Source organism: Centrocercus urophasianus, unplaced genomic scaffold (genome assembly GCF_019232065.1).
Source record: "Centrocercus urophasianus isolate 14NV4802_14NV808 unplaced genomic scaffold, USGS_Curo_1.0 seq_13, whole genome shotgun sequence".
Taxonomy (NCBI): Eukaryota; Metazoa; Chordata; class Aves; order Galliformes; family Phasianidae; genus Centrocercus; species Centrocercus urophasianus.
This window is the reverse complement of record NW_024884475.1, coordinates 24,336,887-24,358,196: the sequence shown is the minus strand read 5'-3', so window position 1 is coordinate 24,358,196 and position 21,310 is coordinate 24,336,887. Positions and strand designations below refer to the sequence as shown.

The window sequence follows — 21,310 nt, the reverse complement described above, 5'->3', positions numbered from 1 at the left end:
CAGGGTGCTGGACCACAGCAAGGAGTGCCAAAGCCCTCTGCATGTGACACAGAGTTGTGCTCACCAGCTATGGGGTAGGGAAAACAAAAGGCCACCGTTGGTGCAAGGAAATGGCACAGAAATCAGTGAAACAGCATTTGAATGTAAGCTCAGACTGGCGGGGCTGTTGTGTTTGAATTCTAGTCCTTACTTGGTCAGGTGAGAGTGGTAGCTCAAATCAAAGATTACCATCAGCATGACCAGTATTTCCACCATTAGAGCTGTGTGCTAATCAGGGGACAACATGCATGGCACCATTCTAGGTTTAGCACGAACATTCCCCCCCTTAGGAACGCCCAGCCTAAAATCCCTTTAAATGTCAACAAATCAAGTTCAAGGCTTGTAGTAATTTGATTCAATTCTTCATTGTCACACCAGTCTGTATAAAGCTGTTGTGCATATTTTTTTAAAGAGACCAAAAGCCCCTTAAAACATTTTTCTGCCAAACACTGACCTACCTTACCTCATTCTCTTCTCGCTGGAGTTTTCTGACAAGGGAGTATAAAGAATCCAATTTTAATTTGCAGTACGTCTTCTGAAATAGTTTTGTAAAAGTTGGAAAGCAGTTATGAGAGCTTTCCCCCCCCGCAGATAATGCTAATAAATCAACAGCACAGGCAGCAAAGACCTTCTTACAGTTTCTGCAATGTATGTTAACCACTCTGCAAAAACAATTACTTTGTCTCCAGGCTTTGCTGGCTATTACCGATTGTTTCTCACACATACGAAGAACACACGAGAAAATACGCAATTCAAAATTTAATGCTGAAAGCAACTGTACATAAAATAAATAAATTACAGTTCAAACAAAAGCACAACTGGCTTTTTAAAGTGCATGTGTGTAAGGCCTTTAGCCTGTGAACTCCATTGGCTCAACGTAGGAAAAAAAATAAGAAGAAATGCTTAAGTCAGCCATATGTGTTTAAGGATGAACAGGGACCAGCTCAGCTCTGAACAAACAGCCAGCTTCATTGCCTTGGGGCAGCCATGCTTCACATCAAGCTCAATCACTGATTCTTTCTCTGCCTATTATAATACACCAGTGAAAGAAAGAAAGAAAGAGGAGAAAAGTGTCTCACGCTGGTAGTTGTAATGGACTATCACTCCAACTCCAGGCTTATTCCTAGAAAGCTCTGTGTTAGATCATTCAGTCTCAACAGTGTTTTTTCAGACAGTAAAAAAGACCCACCAGATATTTGTAATTACATATGTTTACACCCTATGCACAATAGTTTGGCATACAAAGAGTCTGGTCAAGTTGTCAGCAATAACATAGCCAGTAAAAAAGTAAAGGACCATTGTGTACAGTCACGATACCCAGTCATGTCCATTGACTTCACACTTACTTTTACAGAACAGTTGCATGTGTTCTTGTTTGTTTTGAAATACGAGTGAAATACAGCTCTACTGTGCAATAAATTGAACAGACATATCATGCTGTCCTCCATCCAAATGAAAATGTTGTAAAACTGGAGTGGTTACTTCTGAACAGTGAACTACAGTTCAAGGCGTTTCCCTGCTCAAGTACCAGTTGAGAGTCACAGCTAAAAGGTTGTCTCTGCACAAACATTAAGCCAGATCTGTCCCATCAGAGAAAAAGGCATTTATTGGAAAGGTCCATTTCCAAGTGAAAATACTTGTTCTACAAGTTACATCCTAGAGCCATTTCAAGACTATTTTTGTGGGGGTTTTTTTTGGTTTGTTTTTATTCTTTTCCCATCTGCCACTGTTCATTGTTCAAGCAACTTCTCGTTTCTACAGCCATGCAGAACCATCCTGTCACACCATCAGACTGCAGACATGCCAGTGTTAGACACCCCGGGTTTCAAACTTGGAAGAAACATTGAGAAGAACAACGCCTCTTCTTGGCCCTGCTGTCAGACAGACGTGACAGTCCTCACTTTGGCAGACAGAGCTTGCTTAAACCTCCTCTTCAGATCCTGCATGTTGGGCGATTTGGGTCGTGGAATGAGAGAAGTTCTCCGTCTCTCGGGGGTGCTGTTGGTGGTCTGTTGTTTACTGACTTCTTTGCAGAGGACATGGAAGGCATTGAAGACATCGTTGTAGTTTTCACTGACAGACACTTCATAGAAAGCACAGCCCAGCATGTTGGCCAGCTGAAGTCCGTGCTGAGGCTCCACCTCTTTAACATGCAAGAGATCAGCTTTGTTTGCTATGATGACAACAGGGACAGCATTCCCTGGATGCATCTGCCGAACGTGGTGGTACAGGTGACTGAGCAGTTCATAGCTCTTATAGTCTGTGATGGAAAAGACAATCACCAGGGCGTCTGCCCAGCGAATGCATCTGTTCAGCTGCTCATTACAATCCAGGCTGTGTTCATGAATCTGTAGAGTGAATGGTCTCAAATTAGATGGTTGAGGTCATAAAAGACTTTTAAAAGGCTCCTTTAAATCTAAACAGCATTTTACAGCTTCAGACTTATGTATCTGCATTTCACATTGTAAGTACAAATTTTAATCTGAGCGTGTCAAATAAATACATATGTTGATTCAGCTGCAAAAAAAAAAAAAAAAATGGAATTTAAGACTGGAGTTTGCTATACTCAAACAGAAAATTGACCCAAGTCGTTCTGCATGCAGAGAAAGACTTTGTAGTTCCACAGAATGGGAAATTAACTGGCTAGACAGCAAGTCTGGGGAAGCAAAGATATGAGCTGGAAACATTTAGACCTGGAGTGTTGCCCAGTTCAAAAAGGCAAAAATCCAGCACTGCTCAGGTCTATACGTTCAGAACTTCAAACCGTAATATCTTAATGAACACAGCTCCAATACAGTAGACTTCACTTTTTATTATATAAATGTATGAGTTTTGTTGGGCAGTAGCCATAACATTTTCTTTCACATGTGTACCATATTTGCACAAAGTGAGTTGGGTTTTTTTTCCTTCTAATGTTCCTAATATATGGGAACAAGACACTTCAGTAATTCAGCCATTCCAAAGCAACAGGCCTCCAGCGTACAAACGATACACCCAAAACAGTGAGCCGTTTCTTTTCATTACCAGCAAACTTCAGGCACCCAACCCATCTGGTTTGGCAGCTGTGGCTTAGGCACAGGTTGCCAGCTCCACCACCCAGAGCTCTGCACTGAAACAGGCAGCAGAACGTCACTAGGAAGAGCGGAACAAGATGCTGCAGTGGACAGACACACACACCAACTCCAGGCCGCTTCGATAATCTGCGTGGATGCATCTGACTCACCTGCACACCCGGGGTGTCCTGCACTTGGATGGCCAGCACCTCCCCGTCAATCTGGATGTGCCGGCTGTAGAGGTTACCTGGCAGAACAGCAATAGGTTCACACACACATACTTCTCAGACAGACTGTGATGCTTTTGCTCCCCAATTAGTCATTCGGGTTGAGTATTAATTATTTGGTTTGTGATAATGTTACTGGAAGCCTGGGATTTATGACTACTTATGCCAGTACTGGGATTTAACAAGCCTGGGATTTAACCTGGCTCTGACTTGCCCTGAAGCCTTTGCTCTGGGCAGCCTGGTCTGGTGGTTGGCGACCCTGCCATAGCAGGGGGGTTGAAACTAAATGATCATTGTAGTCCTTTTCAACCCAGGCCATTCAAGGATTACAGGATTCTAGGATTTAGCATCACACAGCTCACTGGTCTGTCACTTCTGAAGGACTGCTGTAACTTCACTGTGCACAGCAGCCAGTCCTTAGTACACAAGGGCAGTACCCTGGTCAGTATTTCTGTCCCTCAGAAGCCATTCCTCTGCGGGCTTATTCATAGCCGCTCTGCTGGCCGATCCCAGAGGCTGGGTGGCTTTGGTGGCTGCTTGTTTCCCGGGCCGTTCCAGCAGCAGATCGCCGCACTCCGGCAGCTCAGCCGCTCACACCTCCCGCCGCCCCGCGCTCGGCGCTGAGCATCGCCCCATGTATCCTCTAAGCCGAGGCCGCTCCGATGGCTTGGCTGCAAGCACCGAGCTTGGGAGGGTAGCAAACACTGCGTTTGCACTACATCGCATTGTTTTAGATTAAAAAAAAAAAAACAACTGCTTCAGCGAGGGGCATTTTCACCAGGTAAAGCACACCTGGCAGCGCAAGGCAGAACGAAGCACCAGCACAGCTGCTCGCGGGGCTCAGCCAGCGCTCACCCCCGACGGAGGGACCCCGACAACGGGTTCCGATCCGCCCGAACCGCCCCCGCGGCCGCCCCGTCCCCCCGCGGTGCTCACCTGCGTTCCGCTCGTAGTCGCCGATGAAGCGCCTCGTCAGGAACCGCACCACGAGCGCTGCGGACAGGCAGGATAGCGTTAGCCGAGCTCCGCCGCCGCCCCGGCCCCGATTTTCTCCCTCCCATCCGCCTCACCTGTCTTGCCCACTCCGCTGCCCCCCACCACGGCGATCTTAACCAGGCGAGGCCGAGCCGCGGGGCAGCCCTCACCGCCGGGCGCGCACTCGGCGATGGTGCACATGCTCTGCGTCAGGCGCATCGCGCAGCCCCGCACGGCCCCGCACTCCCACTAACACCGCTGCCCTTCCCGCCGCGTTTTTCCCGGCCCCCGCCAGCTTCGAGCCCCGCCCCCTTTCCGACAGCCAATCAGAGAGCCTGTCGTATCCAGGCCACGCCCCCGTCCCCTCCCCGTGCCGAGGTGGGGGCCGAGGAGGCTGCAGGGGGGCTAGTTTGTGCACTCGCTGCTGGAAGCGCTTAAAAATGGGAGCCGAGCTCAACCTCGTGTTGAATGTTGAAGGCCAGAAGCGGGTATTTGTGACCCTAGTTGGGTGTTGGACAGCCCCTGCACCCAACAGCAGTTGATCAAGTGCTGCTGTGGAGCTCCGTCCTGCCACCTACATGCTTCTCATTCACAGAGAGATACAGAAACGAGGCAGAAAAATAAATAGAACGTGAATATGGATATGACAGTGACTTAAGAAGGATGAGAAAACATTGGCGGGGAAGGGAAAATGCAGATGACAGGTGGATAGGCATGGAAGCAGAAGGGCTCTGAGCGCCTGAAAGCTGATCTCAGTGACAGGATGCAGTGTTAGCGCTACCCATGGGGGGAGCAGCACCTGCAGGGGGGGAGGAGGCAAAGGGACTGTAGTAGAGCCACCATCCACATCCAGGGAAGACAGACCTCACCGCATAGCTGCACTGATTTTCAAAAGAAGAAGAAATAGAAGCGAAGTTTGGGTCAAAATCTCAGCAGGGAGAGAAGAGAGTTGGGGTACAACTAGGGTGTGCTGCTGGCCCTGGCCAAAGGCAGTCACAGTTGCAGCAAACAAGCATTTGCACAGAGCTTCTGCAGAGCCGCAAAGTTATGTTTGCATGTGGAAAAAGATCTCTCGAATACAATGGAGCAGATTGCTGCTCCCTCAGTAGCTGCTGCTCTCCCAGCTATAAATGTGAGCACAGATGCTATGAATAGCAAGCAAGGCTGGATGCAGTGCTGGATGCAGTACAAGAGCCGCTCTCCCTGCCAGCACCAGAACAAGAAGAGGTGATGATGGGTTCCATTTGTAAAGACCAACGAGGTCGTAGGAAAAGAAAAAATCACTTGATAGATTTCAAGTAGATGCAGTTTAGAATGAATGGGCGGGTAAAATTGTGCCTATAAAAAGGCACTCTAAGGCAAAAGTGAAAAGGGTATGGAATTTGAAAAAATCAACAGGGCTGAGGGTTCGAAGACTGGAATACAAAAGAAACACTGGTTTTCTTTATGCCAGAGCAGCAGAAATGGTACAGACATTGTATCTCATGCAAAAGGAAAGGGCTTCACAGAAGATTTCCTGACATTTTGGTAGCTAAGGTCAAGGGAAATAGACACCCTGGGTCTAATGATGGGGAAGATCCCTCACCTGAAAAGTCTTGTCTTTGTCTTTGAGATGGGAAAATGTGGAAGACTGGGAAAGAAGAAATGAGTTTGCTATGCAGGGAGAAGGTCATACAGATAAAAAGGGGAGTCTGGCAGCATTTCCAAATCCAATGAGCGTTTTGCCTCCATTTTTAATAAAGAAGACTGTGTGAGAGCTGTGAGCAAAAGGAGGATGAGTAATGTGAAGTAAGCCGTGGGCAATTACTGCAGTAGGGAAATCAGTCTGTCTTCAGAGTGCCAACAGACCAAGTGTGTGAAGATGAGAGTGGGAGAAGCAAGAACTCTTCCTATAGTTCTCACATCATTATGGAACATATGCATTAAAGAAAGGGAATGAAATGTTTTACAGTAACTTGGACAAATTTTGAAGGAAATAATGATTAAAGGTTTGAGAATAAATGGGATAAAATGAAATGTTACTTCTGAATGATCTCTTTCCTTGATACAAATTTGTCTCCCTCTCTGAGAAGTGGCAGATCTAATCCATTTGGGGTTAATAATACCTGACACTGTCCAGAAGGAACTGGTTGTTCAAACAGAAGAACGGAGGATGAGGAGGCAGTGACAAAGAGCTGTGTGCATGAGGCAGAATGGAGGAAAGTTATTCCATGGGACTCCTCAGGGCTCCTCTCTTCCTCCATATTTTCATTATAACGATGTCATCAAGAACGTGAATGTGCTAATGAAATCCACCGTTGGCAGAGCCGGGGGACATCACCACTTCAAACAAGGGTGGGAATAATGTGCTGGAGAAATTGGGTGCCTCTTAGAACTAGATTAATGAAAATGTAATTAAATTTGATAATATTAATGGCTTACAGAGATAAATCACAAAAATTTCTTCTGTCAACTATGAGATCAGCACTTGGGAAAGAAAGACTAGTTAATCATGAGGTGAGCAGGAGCTGTGTGAACAGGCAAATGTAAATTCAGCTATTTCAGATTGGTTATTTCAGAAAATATCTGAAATGTGAGGTCAGATTCTGTCACCCAGGCTCAAGAGAGAGCAAATCTAAAACAGAACAAGCAGGGATGAAAATCACTGCAATGATTAAAGCCTGGGCAGCCTATTTCAGCCAGAGATAAGAACACATGGTGCATCCAGTTTTGCAAGATAAAGAGGAGCTTGGGGAAAGAGATGCCAGGGAAGCCAGTAGTAGAGGCCAAAGTCAGCGTGAGAGCAAGTACACGTACACTTGTTTCTGTACTCAGAGCAGGAAAGCACTGGACTGGCCCTCTAACAGAGTGGTAAGACCAAAATCAAACTTAACTTCTAAATGGAGCTGGAGTTTGTATCAGGTATTCTAAAATGGGACTGTCTGCAGTGACAATGAGATTGGATGATTGAGAAATGCCTTCCAGAGGCCTACAGACAATGCCCTAGCTCTGTTACACAGATAAGTGTACAGGCCTAGAGTATAATAATATGTGCAGCTCTGGTATCTCCAGTGCACAGTGCACAGAGGGAAACTGGAAAGAGAAATGAAAATAAGACGATGCCTGGATGAACAGTCAGAATGTCAGAGGTATTCTCCATTTTGTGAAAGAGATGATTAGTGACCACTGAAAGTACTAAAATAACCAGAGAATGGGCTCCGCTCTCTGCATCTCGGAACACAAAAAGCCAAACAAGTCAGTGAGACTGAAAGGTGAAACTCGGGAAAAAGCTGAGTTACAAAATGTATTCTTATAAAATATGTACTCAAGCTGGTGGACCAATTGTTGCAGGAAGGCACTGGGATGAAAATAAAACTAACAACATGTGAAGAAGTACATGTATAGATTATAAGAAAATGCAGTTTTACAACATTTTATGCTAGCATAAAATTTGTCAGCAGAAGCAAATTACTTTCCTCAACATTTGAACCAGTGTCTTAAGCACTAGGAACCAGAAAGAGCTCTAGAACAGCATGGACGCACTTCCTCATCCATCAGTCTTTTTAATGTAATTCCATTCTTATTAAATTCAATTAATTAATACAATTTAATTCTTGTTTTTTAATGCAATTTATTTTCTTGTGTCTTCCTCTCAGTTACGTGGAAGTGATTGCTGTCAGAAATGAGATATCACCCCGGATAGCTGCAGGTCAGAGCTGCTGTGAATGACATCCCACAACGTAGGGGTGCATTTCTAGTTCTTATTTTGTGAGTATGCTTACATGTGGCTTACATGTTTCAGAAGGACAATTCCATCTGTAGCCAGGGGAATTAAATGTCATTATCTCATGCGTTGGTGGTTAAATTCTAATGTAATGTAATCTAAATTCTAAAATTCTAATGTAAATGTATCTTTGAAGAAACCAGCGGCCTGGACAAAGTGTTCAGAAACACAGATGATGGCTGCTTGTTCCAAAGAAGGATTTACTTTTCAAAACACTACAAGTCCTTTGGTTTTATAGGAGTAAAAACAAGAAAACCTCTTGCTTGTGGCACAGTACCTATGTTCCAGGCTCACAAAATACAGAGCAAAGTCACCAACCCCTGTGGAAAGTGAAGGGAGAACAGGGCTCACTTTCTACCCTGGCACAGCACTGTCACATCACCTTCCACAAGAACAAAGGAGGGAGGAAGAAGAGATATTTAAAGAAACTGCTTAAACAGGAACAGAATTCCTTTGTGCGCTGGAAGCGACCGTCTGGCCAGAAGGGCCTGCAGTGAGATAGGATCTTCATTCCAGCACAGAGAAGTGGGAAGGGAGGGACAAACTCCATGCCCTCACCTACCTGCATACTCCACACTGTTTCTATAGCAGCACAACAGCAGACATTTTTCCCTTTCCACAAGAAAGCCTGACTAACTCTCTACAATTATATTAGTCAGCTTTTTAATCAGATTTTGTCTTCTCTTGAGCTTGCAATTTTATTTCTCCTCATTTCCTCCTTATGTAACGCTCCCGAATTCTCATCAAGAATGGCTTGAAATGTTGAGGAAAGAAAGCTGAGGGTTTTCTTTTCCGTTCAGAGCTGCCCATCTGCTGCTACTGTGGGTTTTTTTTAGGGGTTGCTTTAAGCCCCCACGGTGCAAGCAGCTGTTGTGTGCATGGAATGCCGTTTTGGTCTGAAAAGGCAGAGAAAAAGCCCCAGTGGCAGAATCCCTTGAATCAGTTCAAGTTCTAAGTCTCCTTCAAAAATGCATACGAGAACACCTAGCAGAAGGTTTGTTCTCCATTTTAGGAATGCCTTGTGTTCCATATTAAGCTATCTGAAACACTACTGCAGTAAGTGCCTTTGTCAGCCTCTCTGCATCCCATCTTGTGTTACACTGGGGTCAGTCTGTCAAGGGGCAAGACACCTGGGCAGTGTTAGGAAAGCTCACTGCAAAGTCCTGCCATGCCAGGCCAGCCTCAGGAGGACACTCACTGGGGCCATTACAGATCCTGCTAAGCAAAACAGAGCTTTTCACTTGCACCATCTGCAAGTTCAGCCTCTGCAGGTTCTTTGGTGCTGTGGGCTCATCCTGAAGCAGTCGCATCCCTGGAGATACAGGTGGGGAAGCAGTGTTTTAGTTGCCACTTCTCCAAACCTCTCCTATGGCCTTCAGGCTGGCAGCAAATGGCCCCATGCAGGTGTCAGGCTGGTACAAACACTCCCCTGCCATGACCTGTGTGGTCCACTGCAGTGGAAAGGTACCAAAAGATTCACCTTTCTAATGCAGTCACTTAAGCAAGAAGGACATATATTCAAGTCATGCCTACAATCTACAACAGAGCTGAGATGAGTGAATGCGTAGGTTACAATGTCGAAGACAGAAAATATAGGAAATGCCAGAAATAAGATTGCCTGGGCAACCTTAACCCATCCTCCCACATGCGTATGCATTTTGTTACAGCCTTAATTGCATAATGTTACAACATTACAGTGTTTCCTGTCTTACTGGCAGCCTGTCTTTTATCTTCTCTTGGGAAAAGAGCACCTAAATACACCTGAAGACCTGAATGTTATTCAGCATGTCTTAAATCCTCGCTTGATCAGTCTGTAGTGCAACATATGAAGTATTCCCTTAGAACAGCAATTACAAACTCCTTCTTAGGCTTGCCATGGTGTATGGCAAAGTTATGTGAGGAAAGCTCAAGCTGTAAGTAGACTAGGCTGCATAGATCGTGTATGCTACCTCATCCCATGACACCCAAACACCCTGTTTTCTAAAGCTCTATGTTCTGTTTTGCCTGAAGTCAGAGCCCACGGGTGATGCTTTGTGGGGGCTGTGTTTGAAGTATTTGAATGAGCAAGTGCTGCTGCCTATGAGGCAGCCTTGACAGCTTTAAATAGTTTTTATTCATCAAAGCTTCAGAACAGTCATTAGCATTCACACAGTTCTCGTGCAGGCAGGTGACTGCAGATAGGAAGCCAAAAATTGTCAAGGAAAAGACATTCATTTTTATTAGCAAAAAAATGAGACTTTGGAGCTACTGCAGCACCCAGCATTCTGATAACAACCCATTTCTCAATAATACACTGCTAGGATGGTGACAGGCACCAGGATTAAACACAGGAAGCTTAAGAGCAGACTTTGTCAGCTCTGTTGTTTTTCTATAAATCCCTTTGTGATTATGATGAACTGCATCGTAGCAGAAAGGGGTAATTTAGTGTTATTGTATAGATGACTCATATAGTCTCCACAGTTTGACAAGAGCACAGTTTTGTTTTTTTTTCTAAATAAAGAAAGCACTCAGTCCAAAAATAGAAGTAACACTCAAAAGAATGCAGCTCCTTGAGGACTTACAAATTCCAGCTACCAAAAACACAGAGGTTGGTATGCTGGGGCATCTCTGCTGAGGATATTGTGTGAAAGCCATGAATGCTTCATCTGGAATGTAAATCTATGCCGTTCAAATGGGATTTAAGTAAGTATTTCAAGGTAGGACTTCAGTTCCTGGCTGGAACCAGTTTTAACTGGTTGTGCAATTTTCATGGTCATTTTTATATTTGCTTTCTTGCTTGAAGCCTGGAGTTATTTGCCCTGCACTACCTGCATGGCTTGGTATGGCTGGAATGGGTCCCGAGGCAAGGAAGGAAATGGGGCCTCGTCCCCCAGCCTTCCTCCTCCTCCTCGCCCTGTCAGGGCCTCTCTGGGCAGCAGGCTCCTGGGCAATTGCACTGCCCCGAACTCAAAGGGGACACGGACACTGCAGTGTATGCCACTTTAAGGATTAACACCATCTGGCTGATGGGAAGAAAGGCATAGATTCCAGACAGATAGAAGGAAAGCTATGTCATTTGTTTCCTATGCTGCATCAGCTCACTTTGTCTCCAAGCTTTTCTTTACTCCCCCAGCTACTCAAGTATTTTGAAGAGAAAAGCTCTAATTTGCCTGAAATATCCTGGGAACAGGTTTCTGTGGCAAACTACAACTTACGTTTACCATAGCATTAGTAATTTCTCCAAAAAAAACGTTTAAAAGCCTCAACGTTGGTCAGTGGTTTCCTTTAATGTGAACAAATTGCAGAAATCACTAAATGAGAAAGGAAAAAAACTAACAGAGAACTGCTTGTTCTTTGGCTTCTGATATGATATTTGAAAAACAATAAAGGACAAGAATGAGGAAGAGGTAAGGTAGGAGCTGTAAATGTGAGCACATGGGATGGGCTGTGCTGGAAAACCCTGTGAACAGATGCACCGTGCCTTTGCGGTGAGTTTCATCCAGCTGCCTGGAAACTGCATGCAAGCCAAGCCAGGTTGAAACTACATTGTATGAAACAGACTCTGTAACTGGTGGAGCAGGTCAGCTGGGTAACAACAGAAAGATTTTCTCTCTAGTTGTGTTGGAAGTAGGTATTACTTCATTTCTGATGTCTGGAGTCCCATTGTCACAGAAGCACCGCAGAAGGGATGGGAGTATGGTACAGCCCTTTGTGCAGGTAGGATGAACACCCTGGGATGGAGAAAGCCTTACATGTATCAGGAAGCAACTGGGCTCCTCCAAGGTTCAGTGCACAAGCAGAAATGGACAAGCCACCTTTGGAAAGTAAGACTGGGCTTGGTGTTGCTCCTTTTTCTTACAAAATATTAAAATATCTGCCGTATAACCAAAGCAACCAAGACAGCCAGTGGTTCATCTTCATTTCAGTATTGCTTCTGTTTAGACCTAAAAACAGGGTTGCTTTCCTGTGTTTGGAGCTTCAGTGTGACTTTGCTGCTAGTGGGCTTTATGCCATCTTATGCCTTCACTGTCTCTTTTCATTAACTGGTGAAGTTAGAGTAGTCATATGTACTGTACACTACAGATACAGTTTCCATTAAATATCAGCTTGAAACACACCACTCTTCAAAGTTAAGTTATAAGAGAATTTGAATGCAAAACAACAATGTTTTATCCATTAAAGTATCTAATGCTCCATTTAATGGTACTGTACTGCTGGTACTACTGTTATAAAGTACTTGTTTTGCTAAAGGTTTGGTCCCTCTTCTGTTGGCATTGGTAACAAAGCCTACACGAATTTTGTACATAGTACACAAATTGGATTCTTCACTACAAAATGCATTGCCATGTTTAGTCTGAACTTGGGCAAAAAAAAAAACAAAAAAAAACAAGAAAACAAAAACAAAACACAACTCTGTATCTAGAAAGTCTGAGAAAATGTGTGCTTCTTCACAATAGCATTTGTAGAACAGTCCAAAAGATATTACTTATTTGAAAAAGAATACTAATCAAGACTGGTTTGTAACCCCAGGCATTTCAAAATGCTGAAAAGATTGCTAAGAATCAGCATCATTGTTCTTAGCACAGGGAAAAAACTTACCAGGAGCATATAGAAGAGTCTGCGTAAAGTAAGTCAGGTCTAAGAGCAATTCCAACTACAATCAACTGCTGGAAAACTTGGCAGTGTTGCACTGTAATACATATTGGGCTTTTGCTGCATTCTAGGAACAGAATTGCTGTATCTGAAGGTCTGACTACAAACAGCAGTAACTCTCCCCGGTAGTTACTGGCAGCATCTCAACTGTATTACCTTGAGTATCAAGGGGAACAGCCTTTACACAGCAATGATTAGGAGATCCAGCTAAACGAGGTGTAACCCTGGACGTACTGTTTAGCTACAGATGTAGACAGCAGCTGACTCACTGCTTAGAATCACTCATCTTCTCACTGCTTGCCCTCTAAAATAGCAGAAACATCGCAAACAGGTAAGATTTCTAAAAGAGAAGTATTTTGCATTAATATTACATGCAGTCATGAATAAAACAGCAACATGTAACTGGAATGTTTTTCACTTGTATCTGAGCAGTAACTGCAATTTCAGCTGTTTCAAAATGTGTATTCTTTCAGAATTCCAGAAGGCAGTGGTACATAAAAGATTCATTCTCTTCTGGTGCATGAATCAGCCATGAAAGAACTGAAGTTGCAATTCATTCTGCTGTCTGCTCAGCGAGCAGAACTACATTATTACTGATTTGGGACAGATTATGATGTTCTAATTAACTGTGAGATAAAAACCCCTGAAAAAAAAAATCAGTATTCAGTAAAAATATTCTGGGGGAAAAAAAGAACAACTGGCTGAGCATAATTTTCTGATTCTACTCATGCAGTAGTTTCTGAAACAACGTTTACGTTTATTAGTGAAGGCCTCACTTTCTTTGAATAGCAAATCATTTGACTGCTGAAGTAGAATCCTTTGTTCAGAATCTCAGTAAGCAATTGTATTTACAGAGAGTGATGTCTTATTTTTTCAAGAACCTCTGGAAGCTGTGCAGTAGTTTGTCTACAACAATTGAGCTCACAATTTTTCCTAAAATTAGGACAGATTGTCCTTTAGCCAGCAAAGAAATAAAACAAAAGGCAAGGATCATCATTTTTTTATTGTTTTAAAATCCGAAGGCAAATTATTTGTTTTTCAGACTTGTAGTTCTACTTACACTTGAAAAAATGCCCAATAATTTTAGGGAAAGACTGCAAATATGAAAAAAGAATGTGACAAGTAGAGAATGAAAGATTGGCTCTGTTAAGTGCCCAAGTGGGACTTAGTATAGGGAGGAGGAAGGCACTGCAGGGAGGCTGAATGAAACTCTCTGGAAAGTGAGCAGTCTGGAAAGAGTACATTCAGCTTATGTTTTGCAGTTTGTAGTGTATAAGTTTCTTAAACTGAGTGATACCACTGTGCTTTGTGGGCGATTTCTTCAGTCACTTCATCCTCTGAGCTTTGTCAATCACCAATGTCTGTGGCGATGACATGCAGCAATATCCATGCACTGACAGGTGAGCTCTGCTGACACCTTCTGCCTGCTCTGCTGGTGACGGTTCACTGTGCAGTCGAAGCAGCAAAAGGAAAGACAGGCACAGTTCACCTGCATCAGAAAACAGGTTTGCTTTTGTCACAAGCAGAGATGCACATGCACAGTTGCAGGTGGAACATGGAGACACCCTTCACTTCTTCTCACTTCAGCCCAATCTTTTCTTGAGCTTAGAGGTTTCAGATAGGGCTTTCAGGAAGTAAGTGTCCCTCTCAATACAAGGTACCAAAGGTTGCTTGTTTGGGTGCCACACTGACAGCAGTGGGTTCCAAGGCATGGCCAGCACCTCAAACAGCAGTGATTGTGGACCTGCTGCTGGTTGCACCTCAGAAGAGAGCTTGGCTACCCTAACATCAGGCCAGCTGCAACTAAACCCCATGCCTTTCCCCACTACCCCTTTCCCATCCCATACTCAAGCACCAAGCCTAGTCCTCACCCCTGCATATCTGCAGCTGTGTCCCAAATAAAAGCATAGCTGCCACCTTGGCAGCATCCCTGCAGACTTTGGGTTTACCCATGCCAGGCCACTCTTGTACGTGAGATCTTGCTGGGCAAGAAGTGCAAGACCTCCACCCCGCCAGTACTGACAGGGCACCCAGCCAGATGCTGGATGACTGCCCAGGGATACTGGGAGGAGAGCAGAGCCAGCTCAGGTCTGGCTGCTCACCATCTCTTTGTCTCAGCAGTGGTACATGAGGTGAATGGCCTTTTCCGAGGTCAGGAAGCTGGGGCTGTCAGGCCAAGTTGGTCTGTTCATTATCACAAGGCTTTTCTGTTTTTTCCTTCACCACCTTTTCACATATTTTCCTGTAAAATATTTTTCCCTGGCTGAATCTATCAACATGCAAGATAGTGGTTTATAGGTGAAACCTGTGTCTTCAGGCTTTGCTGGCGTATGTATAAGAAAATGTAAGCATTATCAGGTGCACATGGCTGTAGAAAATTCCAAGAAGAGGCTGCCAGCATGGGTGACAAGACTGGAGACAGAATTCATACAATCTACATTTCATCATTACTGGAGGACATGTACTTCATGTCTAGAAAATGAAGCCATTATTACAATGTGAAAATATATCCCCTGTAAGGCTGCAGTGCTCTCAGGAGCAGAGTTGCTATGAAGCATTAAGGGACACATTCTGAGTCACTTTGTGATTCTGCAAAAGCTTCTCAACTGTGTAGCAGTTGTTTTTCTTGTAGTCTGCAAACAGCTTTTATTTGCCTGCCAAATTCAGATGCCCTGTCCTGCCTTGCAGCCCTTTGGAAACAAAGAGCAGACCTAGCTGGCAGAGTCACAACTCAGGCAAGCTTCTGTGAGCTCACATATGCCTCAGACAAGCAGAGAGGATAAACTGCAGGTAAAGATACACAATGTCTTTCAGGGAGACAGATGGAAAGAATATGTGCTCTATCATTAAGTACTAGTGGGCTGTGTTCTCATGATACACACTGTTTCCTGAGAAAGCCTGTATAGGGTTGGTAGGGCAGTGCCAAGAAACCCCAAACAAGACATCTGATACAAGAACCAAATGAACTCTGGGGCAGCTCCACTGCTCTGGGCGGTTCCTTAGGCCTGCTGCTAACCTTTTTTCTATGCACTTCCTGCATGCCTCAGCATTGAGTCAACCCTGCCCATAGGAAATATGTTGTGCAGAAACACAATACTAACAATAAAAAATATTTTTTAAAAGTATCTATAGCCGATTTTCCAATTCCAGAAAAAGCAATATATTGATTTATGCACAGTTCAAGAAACTTCTTTCCTTTTTAATTTTCCCTTTCCTCTCCTTTTCCACCAGATTGGCTGATAGACACTGAGTTGTGTGTAAATTGTGGCCACGGAGTGTGTATTTCCAAAATACATTCACATGGTTTTTAATTCTGTATTACTTCCAGTTCTAAACTATATAATGCAAGCTGCATTGACTCCCTCATCATTTTCCCATCTCTGCAATGAGAGCAGTAATGTTTCCCAGCATCATCAAGAGCTCTAATATGGGTGGATGAAAAGCACTACAAAGGTGTGTTGAATTGCTAGTAAAAATGGCTTGCAAAACCTTTGCAGGTGCTTTTGGTATGAAGGCAAGGGTAGATTTTGATGGCAAAGGACAAAATTTGGAGGAATCTGCAGGGAATTAAGTCTCATGATTCCCTAGCATTTCTATCACCTTGGAAGGATAGAAGAGCAAGCCATAAGCTCTGCTGAACTATGGATGAGGTTAAAGTCCTGGAGGCTCTATGCCATCATTGCGTCTGTATTGCTCCTTTCCTGGGATATGGCCATAGCTGCTTCAGAAGGTCCTCCACAGGGCTTTCTGTGGCCCACAGAGCTTCACAGAAACTTTGCTACTGGCCAGAATCTGTGGGAAGGATGATGCTTTTGTACACTGCCATGTCCAAAAAGAGGTACTGTCACATGATTATTTGGATGGATTAATACTGATGCTATGTCTTTTTGATCTAGCTTTAGCTAGACATTTAGAAACAGTGATACTCAGAAACCTAGGTCAATAGTTTGGATGCAGGTATTAGTCTCTTTTTTTTTTTTTTTTTTTTTTTTTTTTTTTTTTCTTTTTGAAGGACAGTGGTGCATTGCTGCCCAGGACTTCCTAGATACTGAAGTGCTCATGCAGAAAGCAGCAGAGCTACTTTCAGTGTTGATTCCAAGCTATGTCTTGACCCCTCTAGGAATCTCCTCCATCCACTGGACTGAATTCTTCCATGGAGACACAGCGTTCTCCACCTCTTCTCTCGAAGTAGAGTTGAAGAGCAGAAAAGAAACAAACTGCAAAGGGCCAGAAAGAGACAGAAGAAGCACAAAGGCACCTCTGTACATTGTCCACAAATGTCAGGATTGAGCTAAGGGAAGGAGCCTTTGGATTGTCTTCTTCCAGAAGAACTTACATATTTTTATCCAATTCTTCTGCACTGAATATTCAGGAAGAGAATTAGTAACAATCTGCACTTGTTATTTTATGAAATAAGATCTTCAATCTAAGTATACTTGACAACTATTGGCATTTGCTAACTCAACTGTAAGATGAGTTATACATAAGTTAAGTGATACATGCTACCATTACTGCTGTGAAAATAATTAACATGAACAGGCATCTTCTTGAAAAATAAAACATTCCCCAAGGAAACAGACCTGATGATTGTTGCTGGAATGCCATATCCCATCTTAGCACAGACAAGCCAATGACTCAGTGATGGTTAGAAAGGCACAGACTGTTGTCTTGTTGATGAAAGTAACCTCCCCTCTCTCATCATAGCACTTACTAGAGGCAAGCCTGAGTCCACCTCTGCAGTATAATGAGTCATATGTGCTGTGGCAAGTTTTCAGACCTCCCAGTTAGGCCTTGAGCCCTCTTGTGCTAAGTGAAATGGGGAATGGAGAAAAAAAATGGATGGTTTCACAGATCAATCCTATTCTCTGACTTACAGTCACAAACAAGCCCTGCAGTCTTCTAAAACTGCTAGCTCAGCAGACAAGAAATAACCAGCTTGGGGTGAATTTGTTAAGGTCGTGGCCAAGTGCATGCATTTCAAGGCATTCATTTTCCACCCCCCGCTGCCTCTGCTTTGGAGAACAGCAGGGCATCGAGTCTGACAGTGATCCAGAGCTCTGAGAGGGGAGCAAGGTCAAGTTCAATTACTTCTTAATTGATAACCATGGAGCCAACAGCTAGGATATGGAGACAGGGCAACATGTCTGTGTGTGTCCTTCACCTCAGGCTAGCTGCTGATTCTGGTCTGCCTGCTAGAGAAGTATAATGCTCTAGACTGATGCTTTGTCCTTCATTATCAAGTTTTCCCATCAGATTTTTCTCTCAAATCCATTTTTCTGGGTATCTGGTGCTGCCTCTAGAATCCCATAGGAACAAGGACACTCAATCCATAAGGCTTTCCTTCTACCTAAACTGTGTCTTAAATTGTGTCACTCAGTTAAGCAGAATAAAAAAAGGTTTGCATGTCTTCACAAACATTGGTGTATACTCAACAGAAAGAGTAAGATTTCCACCAGATCTTAAATAGAAACAAAAATGTTTTTAAAAGCTGTGTTCAGTAGAAAGAAATACTACTCTCCAGTAAAACTGAAAGTACACAGTTAGCTTTCTACATCGATTTACACGGACAGACAACAATAAGGTAGCTGATCACTTAGAATGAACGTTTTCTCTTCTAAGGTACAGAGATTAGTATGAGTAGAGAGTCATATGAATACAGGGGCAAAGAAGTGGAGAATAGTGAAAACAAATGAAAATTATCACCGAACAATTGCTGAGTCGCATGTTGAAAGTGTATTCAGAAACATTGCTTAATCAAAAGCAATAAAGTAAGCTAAAAATCGCAACAATGTCTCAAAACCACTTTATATTACAGGAATTAACGTGTTAACTCTGGAAGCTTATTGAGGTTGTACTTATGAGGTATGAAGTGGCCACACAAGCCTTTGAGAGCACCATCCTTTTAGGTTAGGCCCATTATTGGTAATAATTCCTACTGTGTTTATATTAGTTAATCACTGCAAGGCAGCCTGAATGCAATGGAGAACTGAGAGCTGGAGGAACTTATGAGACAAATTCCTGGCTGACAGTTAACAGGTTTCAAAACTAACAAGCAGTAAGAACAGGGAATGAGGTCAGGCTGCCCGGTCCAACTACCCCACTGACTTGAGATGGGGAGAGGAACAAACATGCAGCACAGCAGATACTGAAACTGGTAAAGATAAGAAATGCTTGTAACTTGCTATTCAAGTGTTTGCTAGCTGTTCTACCAACTTTAATGTCATAATGAAATTTTAAAGCATTTAAAGAGGGGCTTTTTACAGAAATGTAATCCCAAATCTTCAGAAACTGCTCCCACCTAAAAGAGAGAGGTAAAATAACACTGCAATGCTCCAGTTTCAAAATATAAGGAAGAAAATTACAGGCAATTTCAGGCCCATTGCTATTTTCTTTACTGCTTTGAAAGAATGTGGTAGATTACCTCCATTAGACAGGCGGGCTTAGAAAAAGGCTCTCTTTTACAAGCTGCTGAAAGTCTAAAAGACTTTAATGCCTTTGGAAATGTCTATGCAGCAAAATAAAGGACATGAAACAGAATGGCGAACCTCAACAGGCTTTTATCTTTCTATTACAGATAACAAAAGCAGGAAGAGCAGAGAAGGTAGAAAGGGTTTTCCACACCAGCATTTGTCTGTAACATCTGCACAGAGCCCCAGGCTGGTTTATATTTGGGTTATGCTCCAATCTGTCAGTCCACCCTGTGTTGTGTAGGCATGTTTTCTGTCTTACAGACAGAGCACACATGTAGGTACAGATGGCAACAATGCCCAACTAATGGCACTCCTCGCCTGCTGTCTAACTTAGTTTTAAACTGTTGCATTAACTCTCTCATTTGCATTGTGGCAGGTCCTGTACGAATAGGGCAAAGCAGTAGAGAAGCCTAATGTAAGGGAAAGGGTGCAGATGCCACTGATTTGGATTAACAGGCACTTATGTGAGCTCTGGAAAAGGTGGGAAGGCACAACATGGCACAGTGGTCAAGCCAAAAGTGCCAGCTTGTTGTGTCTGTGCTTTTTGCCAGACAAGTGACTAACACCTACCTCCAATCACAGAATCATAGAATGTCTTGGGTTGGAAGGGACCTATAAGGCCATCTATTTCCAATCCCCCTACTGTAGGCAGGGACACCTCCCTCTAGGCCATGTTGCTCAGGGCCCCATCCAGACTGGCCTTGAATGCCTCCAGGGTGAATCATTCAAGAGCTAACACAAGTTTATATAATTGCCAGCATACCTCATTGCAACATGGCATAGTTACACTCCTTGCCACTCTCTACAGCAACACCAGACTCATCTGCATGCTAATTACCGTAAAGAAACTATCTTACACTACCAGTTAGAGCTAGATGAAAAAACATGATTTTGTTTTTTTGTTCTGCACTGAAAAGTAAAATGTTTCGTTCAAAATTCAACCTTGTTCCAATTCTGACATACAGCTTCTCCAAAGAAAAGTAAAAAAATATTGAGGAAAAAAAACCACTGACTTATTTCCACTTTTAGTTGACTATTATGAGACCAGGAAAAACACTCTGATCTGCTCGTAAGATCATGTTCACATTGGCATTGCTACTCAGTGTGCAAATTGGGAACACAAATGAGAAGGGGCATACCTTATTTTGCTTGTCCCAGCTGTTCACCAGTGCAATGGCATGTTTAGCCTGCAGTAATCCCAGTGCAGAAGAAAAAAACACAGCAGGCTAACCTGGACACTAGAAGTTTGCCAGCTCACAGCTCTGTGTGCGTTAGTTTATCCAAGAGAGAATGTGCACATCTGAAACCATGACAGACACCTTTAAGTCATGTCTGTGTTAGTAGGTCACGTTACATAGGTACAACAACACATCTCTACTAACAGCTTTCCCTCAGTAACCTCGCTTGTGTATGTTTTTCTAAAGCAGGTAATAAAACAGCGTACAACTGACTCTTCATCTTTTCCTGTCGCAGAACAACAGCAGTAGAAGGGACCAAACCAAATCACACAGCCCACCCCACATCTCCATCCCAGGCAGGAATAACTAAATTCAAGCCACCTATCACAGACATCACTTACACTACTTTTTCTGTCTGTTCACACATTCATTTTAAACCAGCCTTAACATTTCTCCCTCAACTAGAAGAGGATTGATGGTATCTTTTTTGCTCAATAGACTTGATGCTGTTTCTCTCTTTCTGTGTGCTGTTTTTGCTGTGGAATTTTCAAAGTCAAATGCCTGTTTATAAACCTGGGCACCTTGTTTTTGGAGCTAAAAATGCTTTTGGAGTTTACTGCTGACCAAGGCGTGGAAACAGGGATCAATGACATTTTTACAAGAAGAGCATATGACTGCCAAAAGATATTAGGAACATCAATTACGCTCGGTTTTGAGACACGCATTATGTAGATGGTAGATTTTTTGTTTCTTACCTAATAATTCCCTTGATTTTCTGGGGCAGATTCTAAGCTTATGTCAGCACAGTTTCACATGCAATTGACCTGTGCTGGATTACACCATGCAAAAAGGTTAATGGCAGTGTTGGCTGGCAGAGTACTTGAGAAATCTCAAATGAGGATTTGCAGTATTTCTCCACAGCTCCAGTCACGCTCCATACCATGGCACTCACCAACGAACACCAAGTATCAAC

General features: G+C 43.4%; 1 protein-coding gene across 1 annotated transcript; it reads right to left on the bottom strand.

Moving 5' to 3' along the window:
- Positions 1 to 783: 783 nt before the first annotated feature.
- Positions 784 to 4,513, bottom strand: RASL11B (RAS like family 11 member B). Its single transcript, XM_042812353.1, has 4 exons — positions 4,390 to 4,513; positions 4,256 to 4,312; positions 3,263 to 3,339; positions 784 to 2,387 (listed from the first exon to the last, which is right to left on the bottom strand). Exons 1-4 carry the CDS (start codon positions 4,511 to 4,513, stop codon positions 1,917 to 1,919), a joined length of 729 nt encoding a protein of 242 aa, XP_042668287.1. The 3' UTR covers positions 784 to 1,916.
- Between the last annotated feature and the right edge of the window lie 16,797 nt (positions 4,514 to 21,310).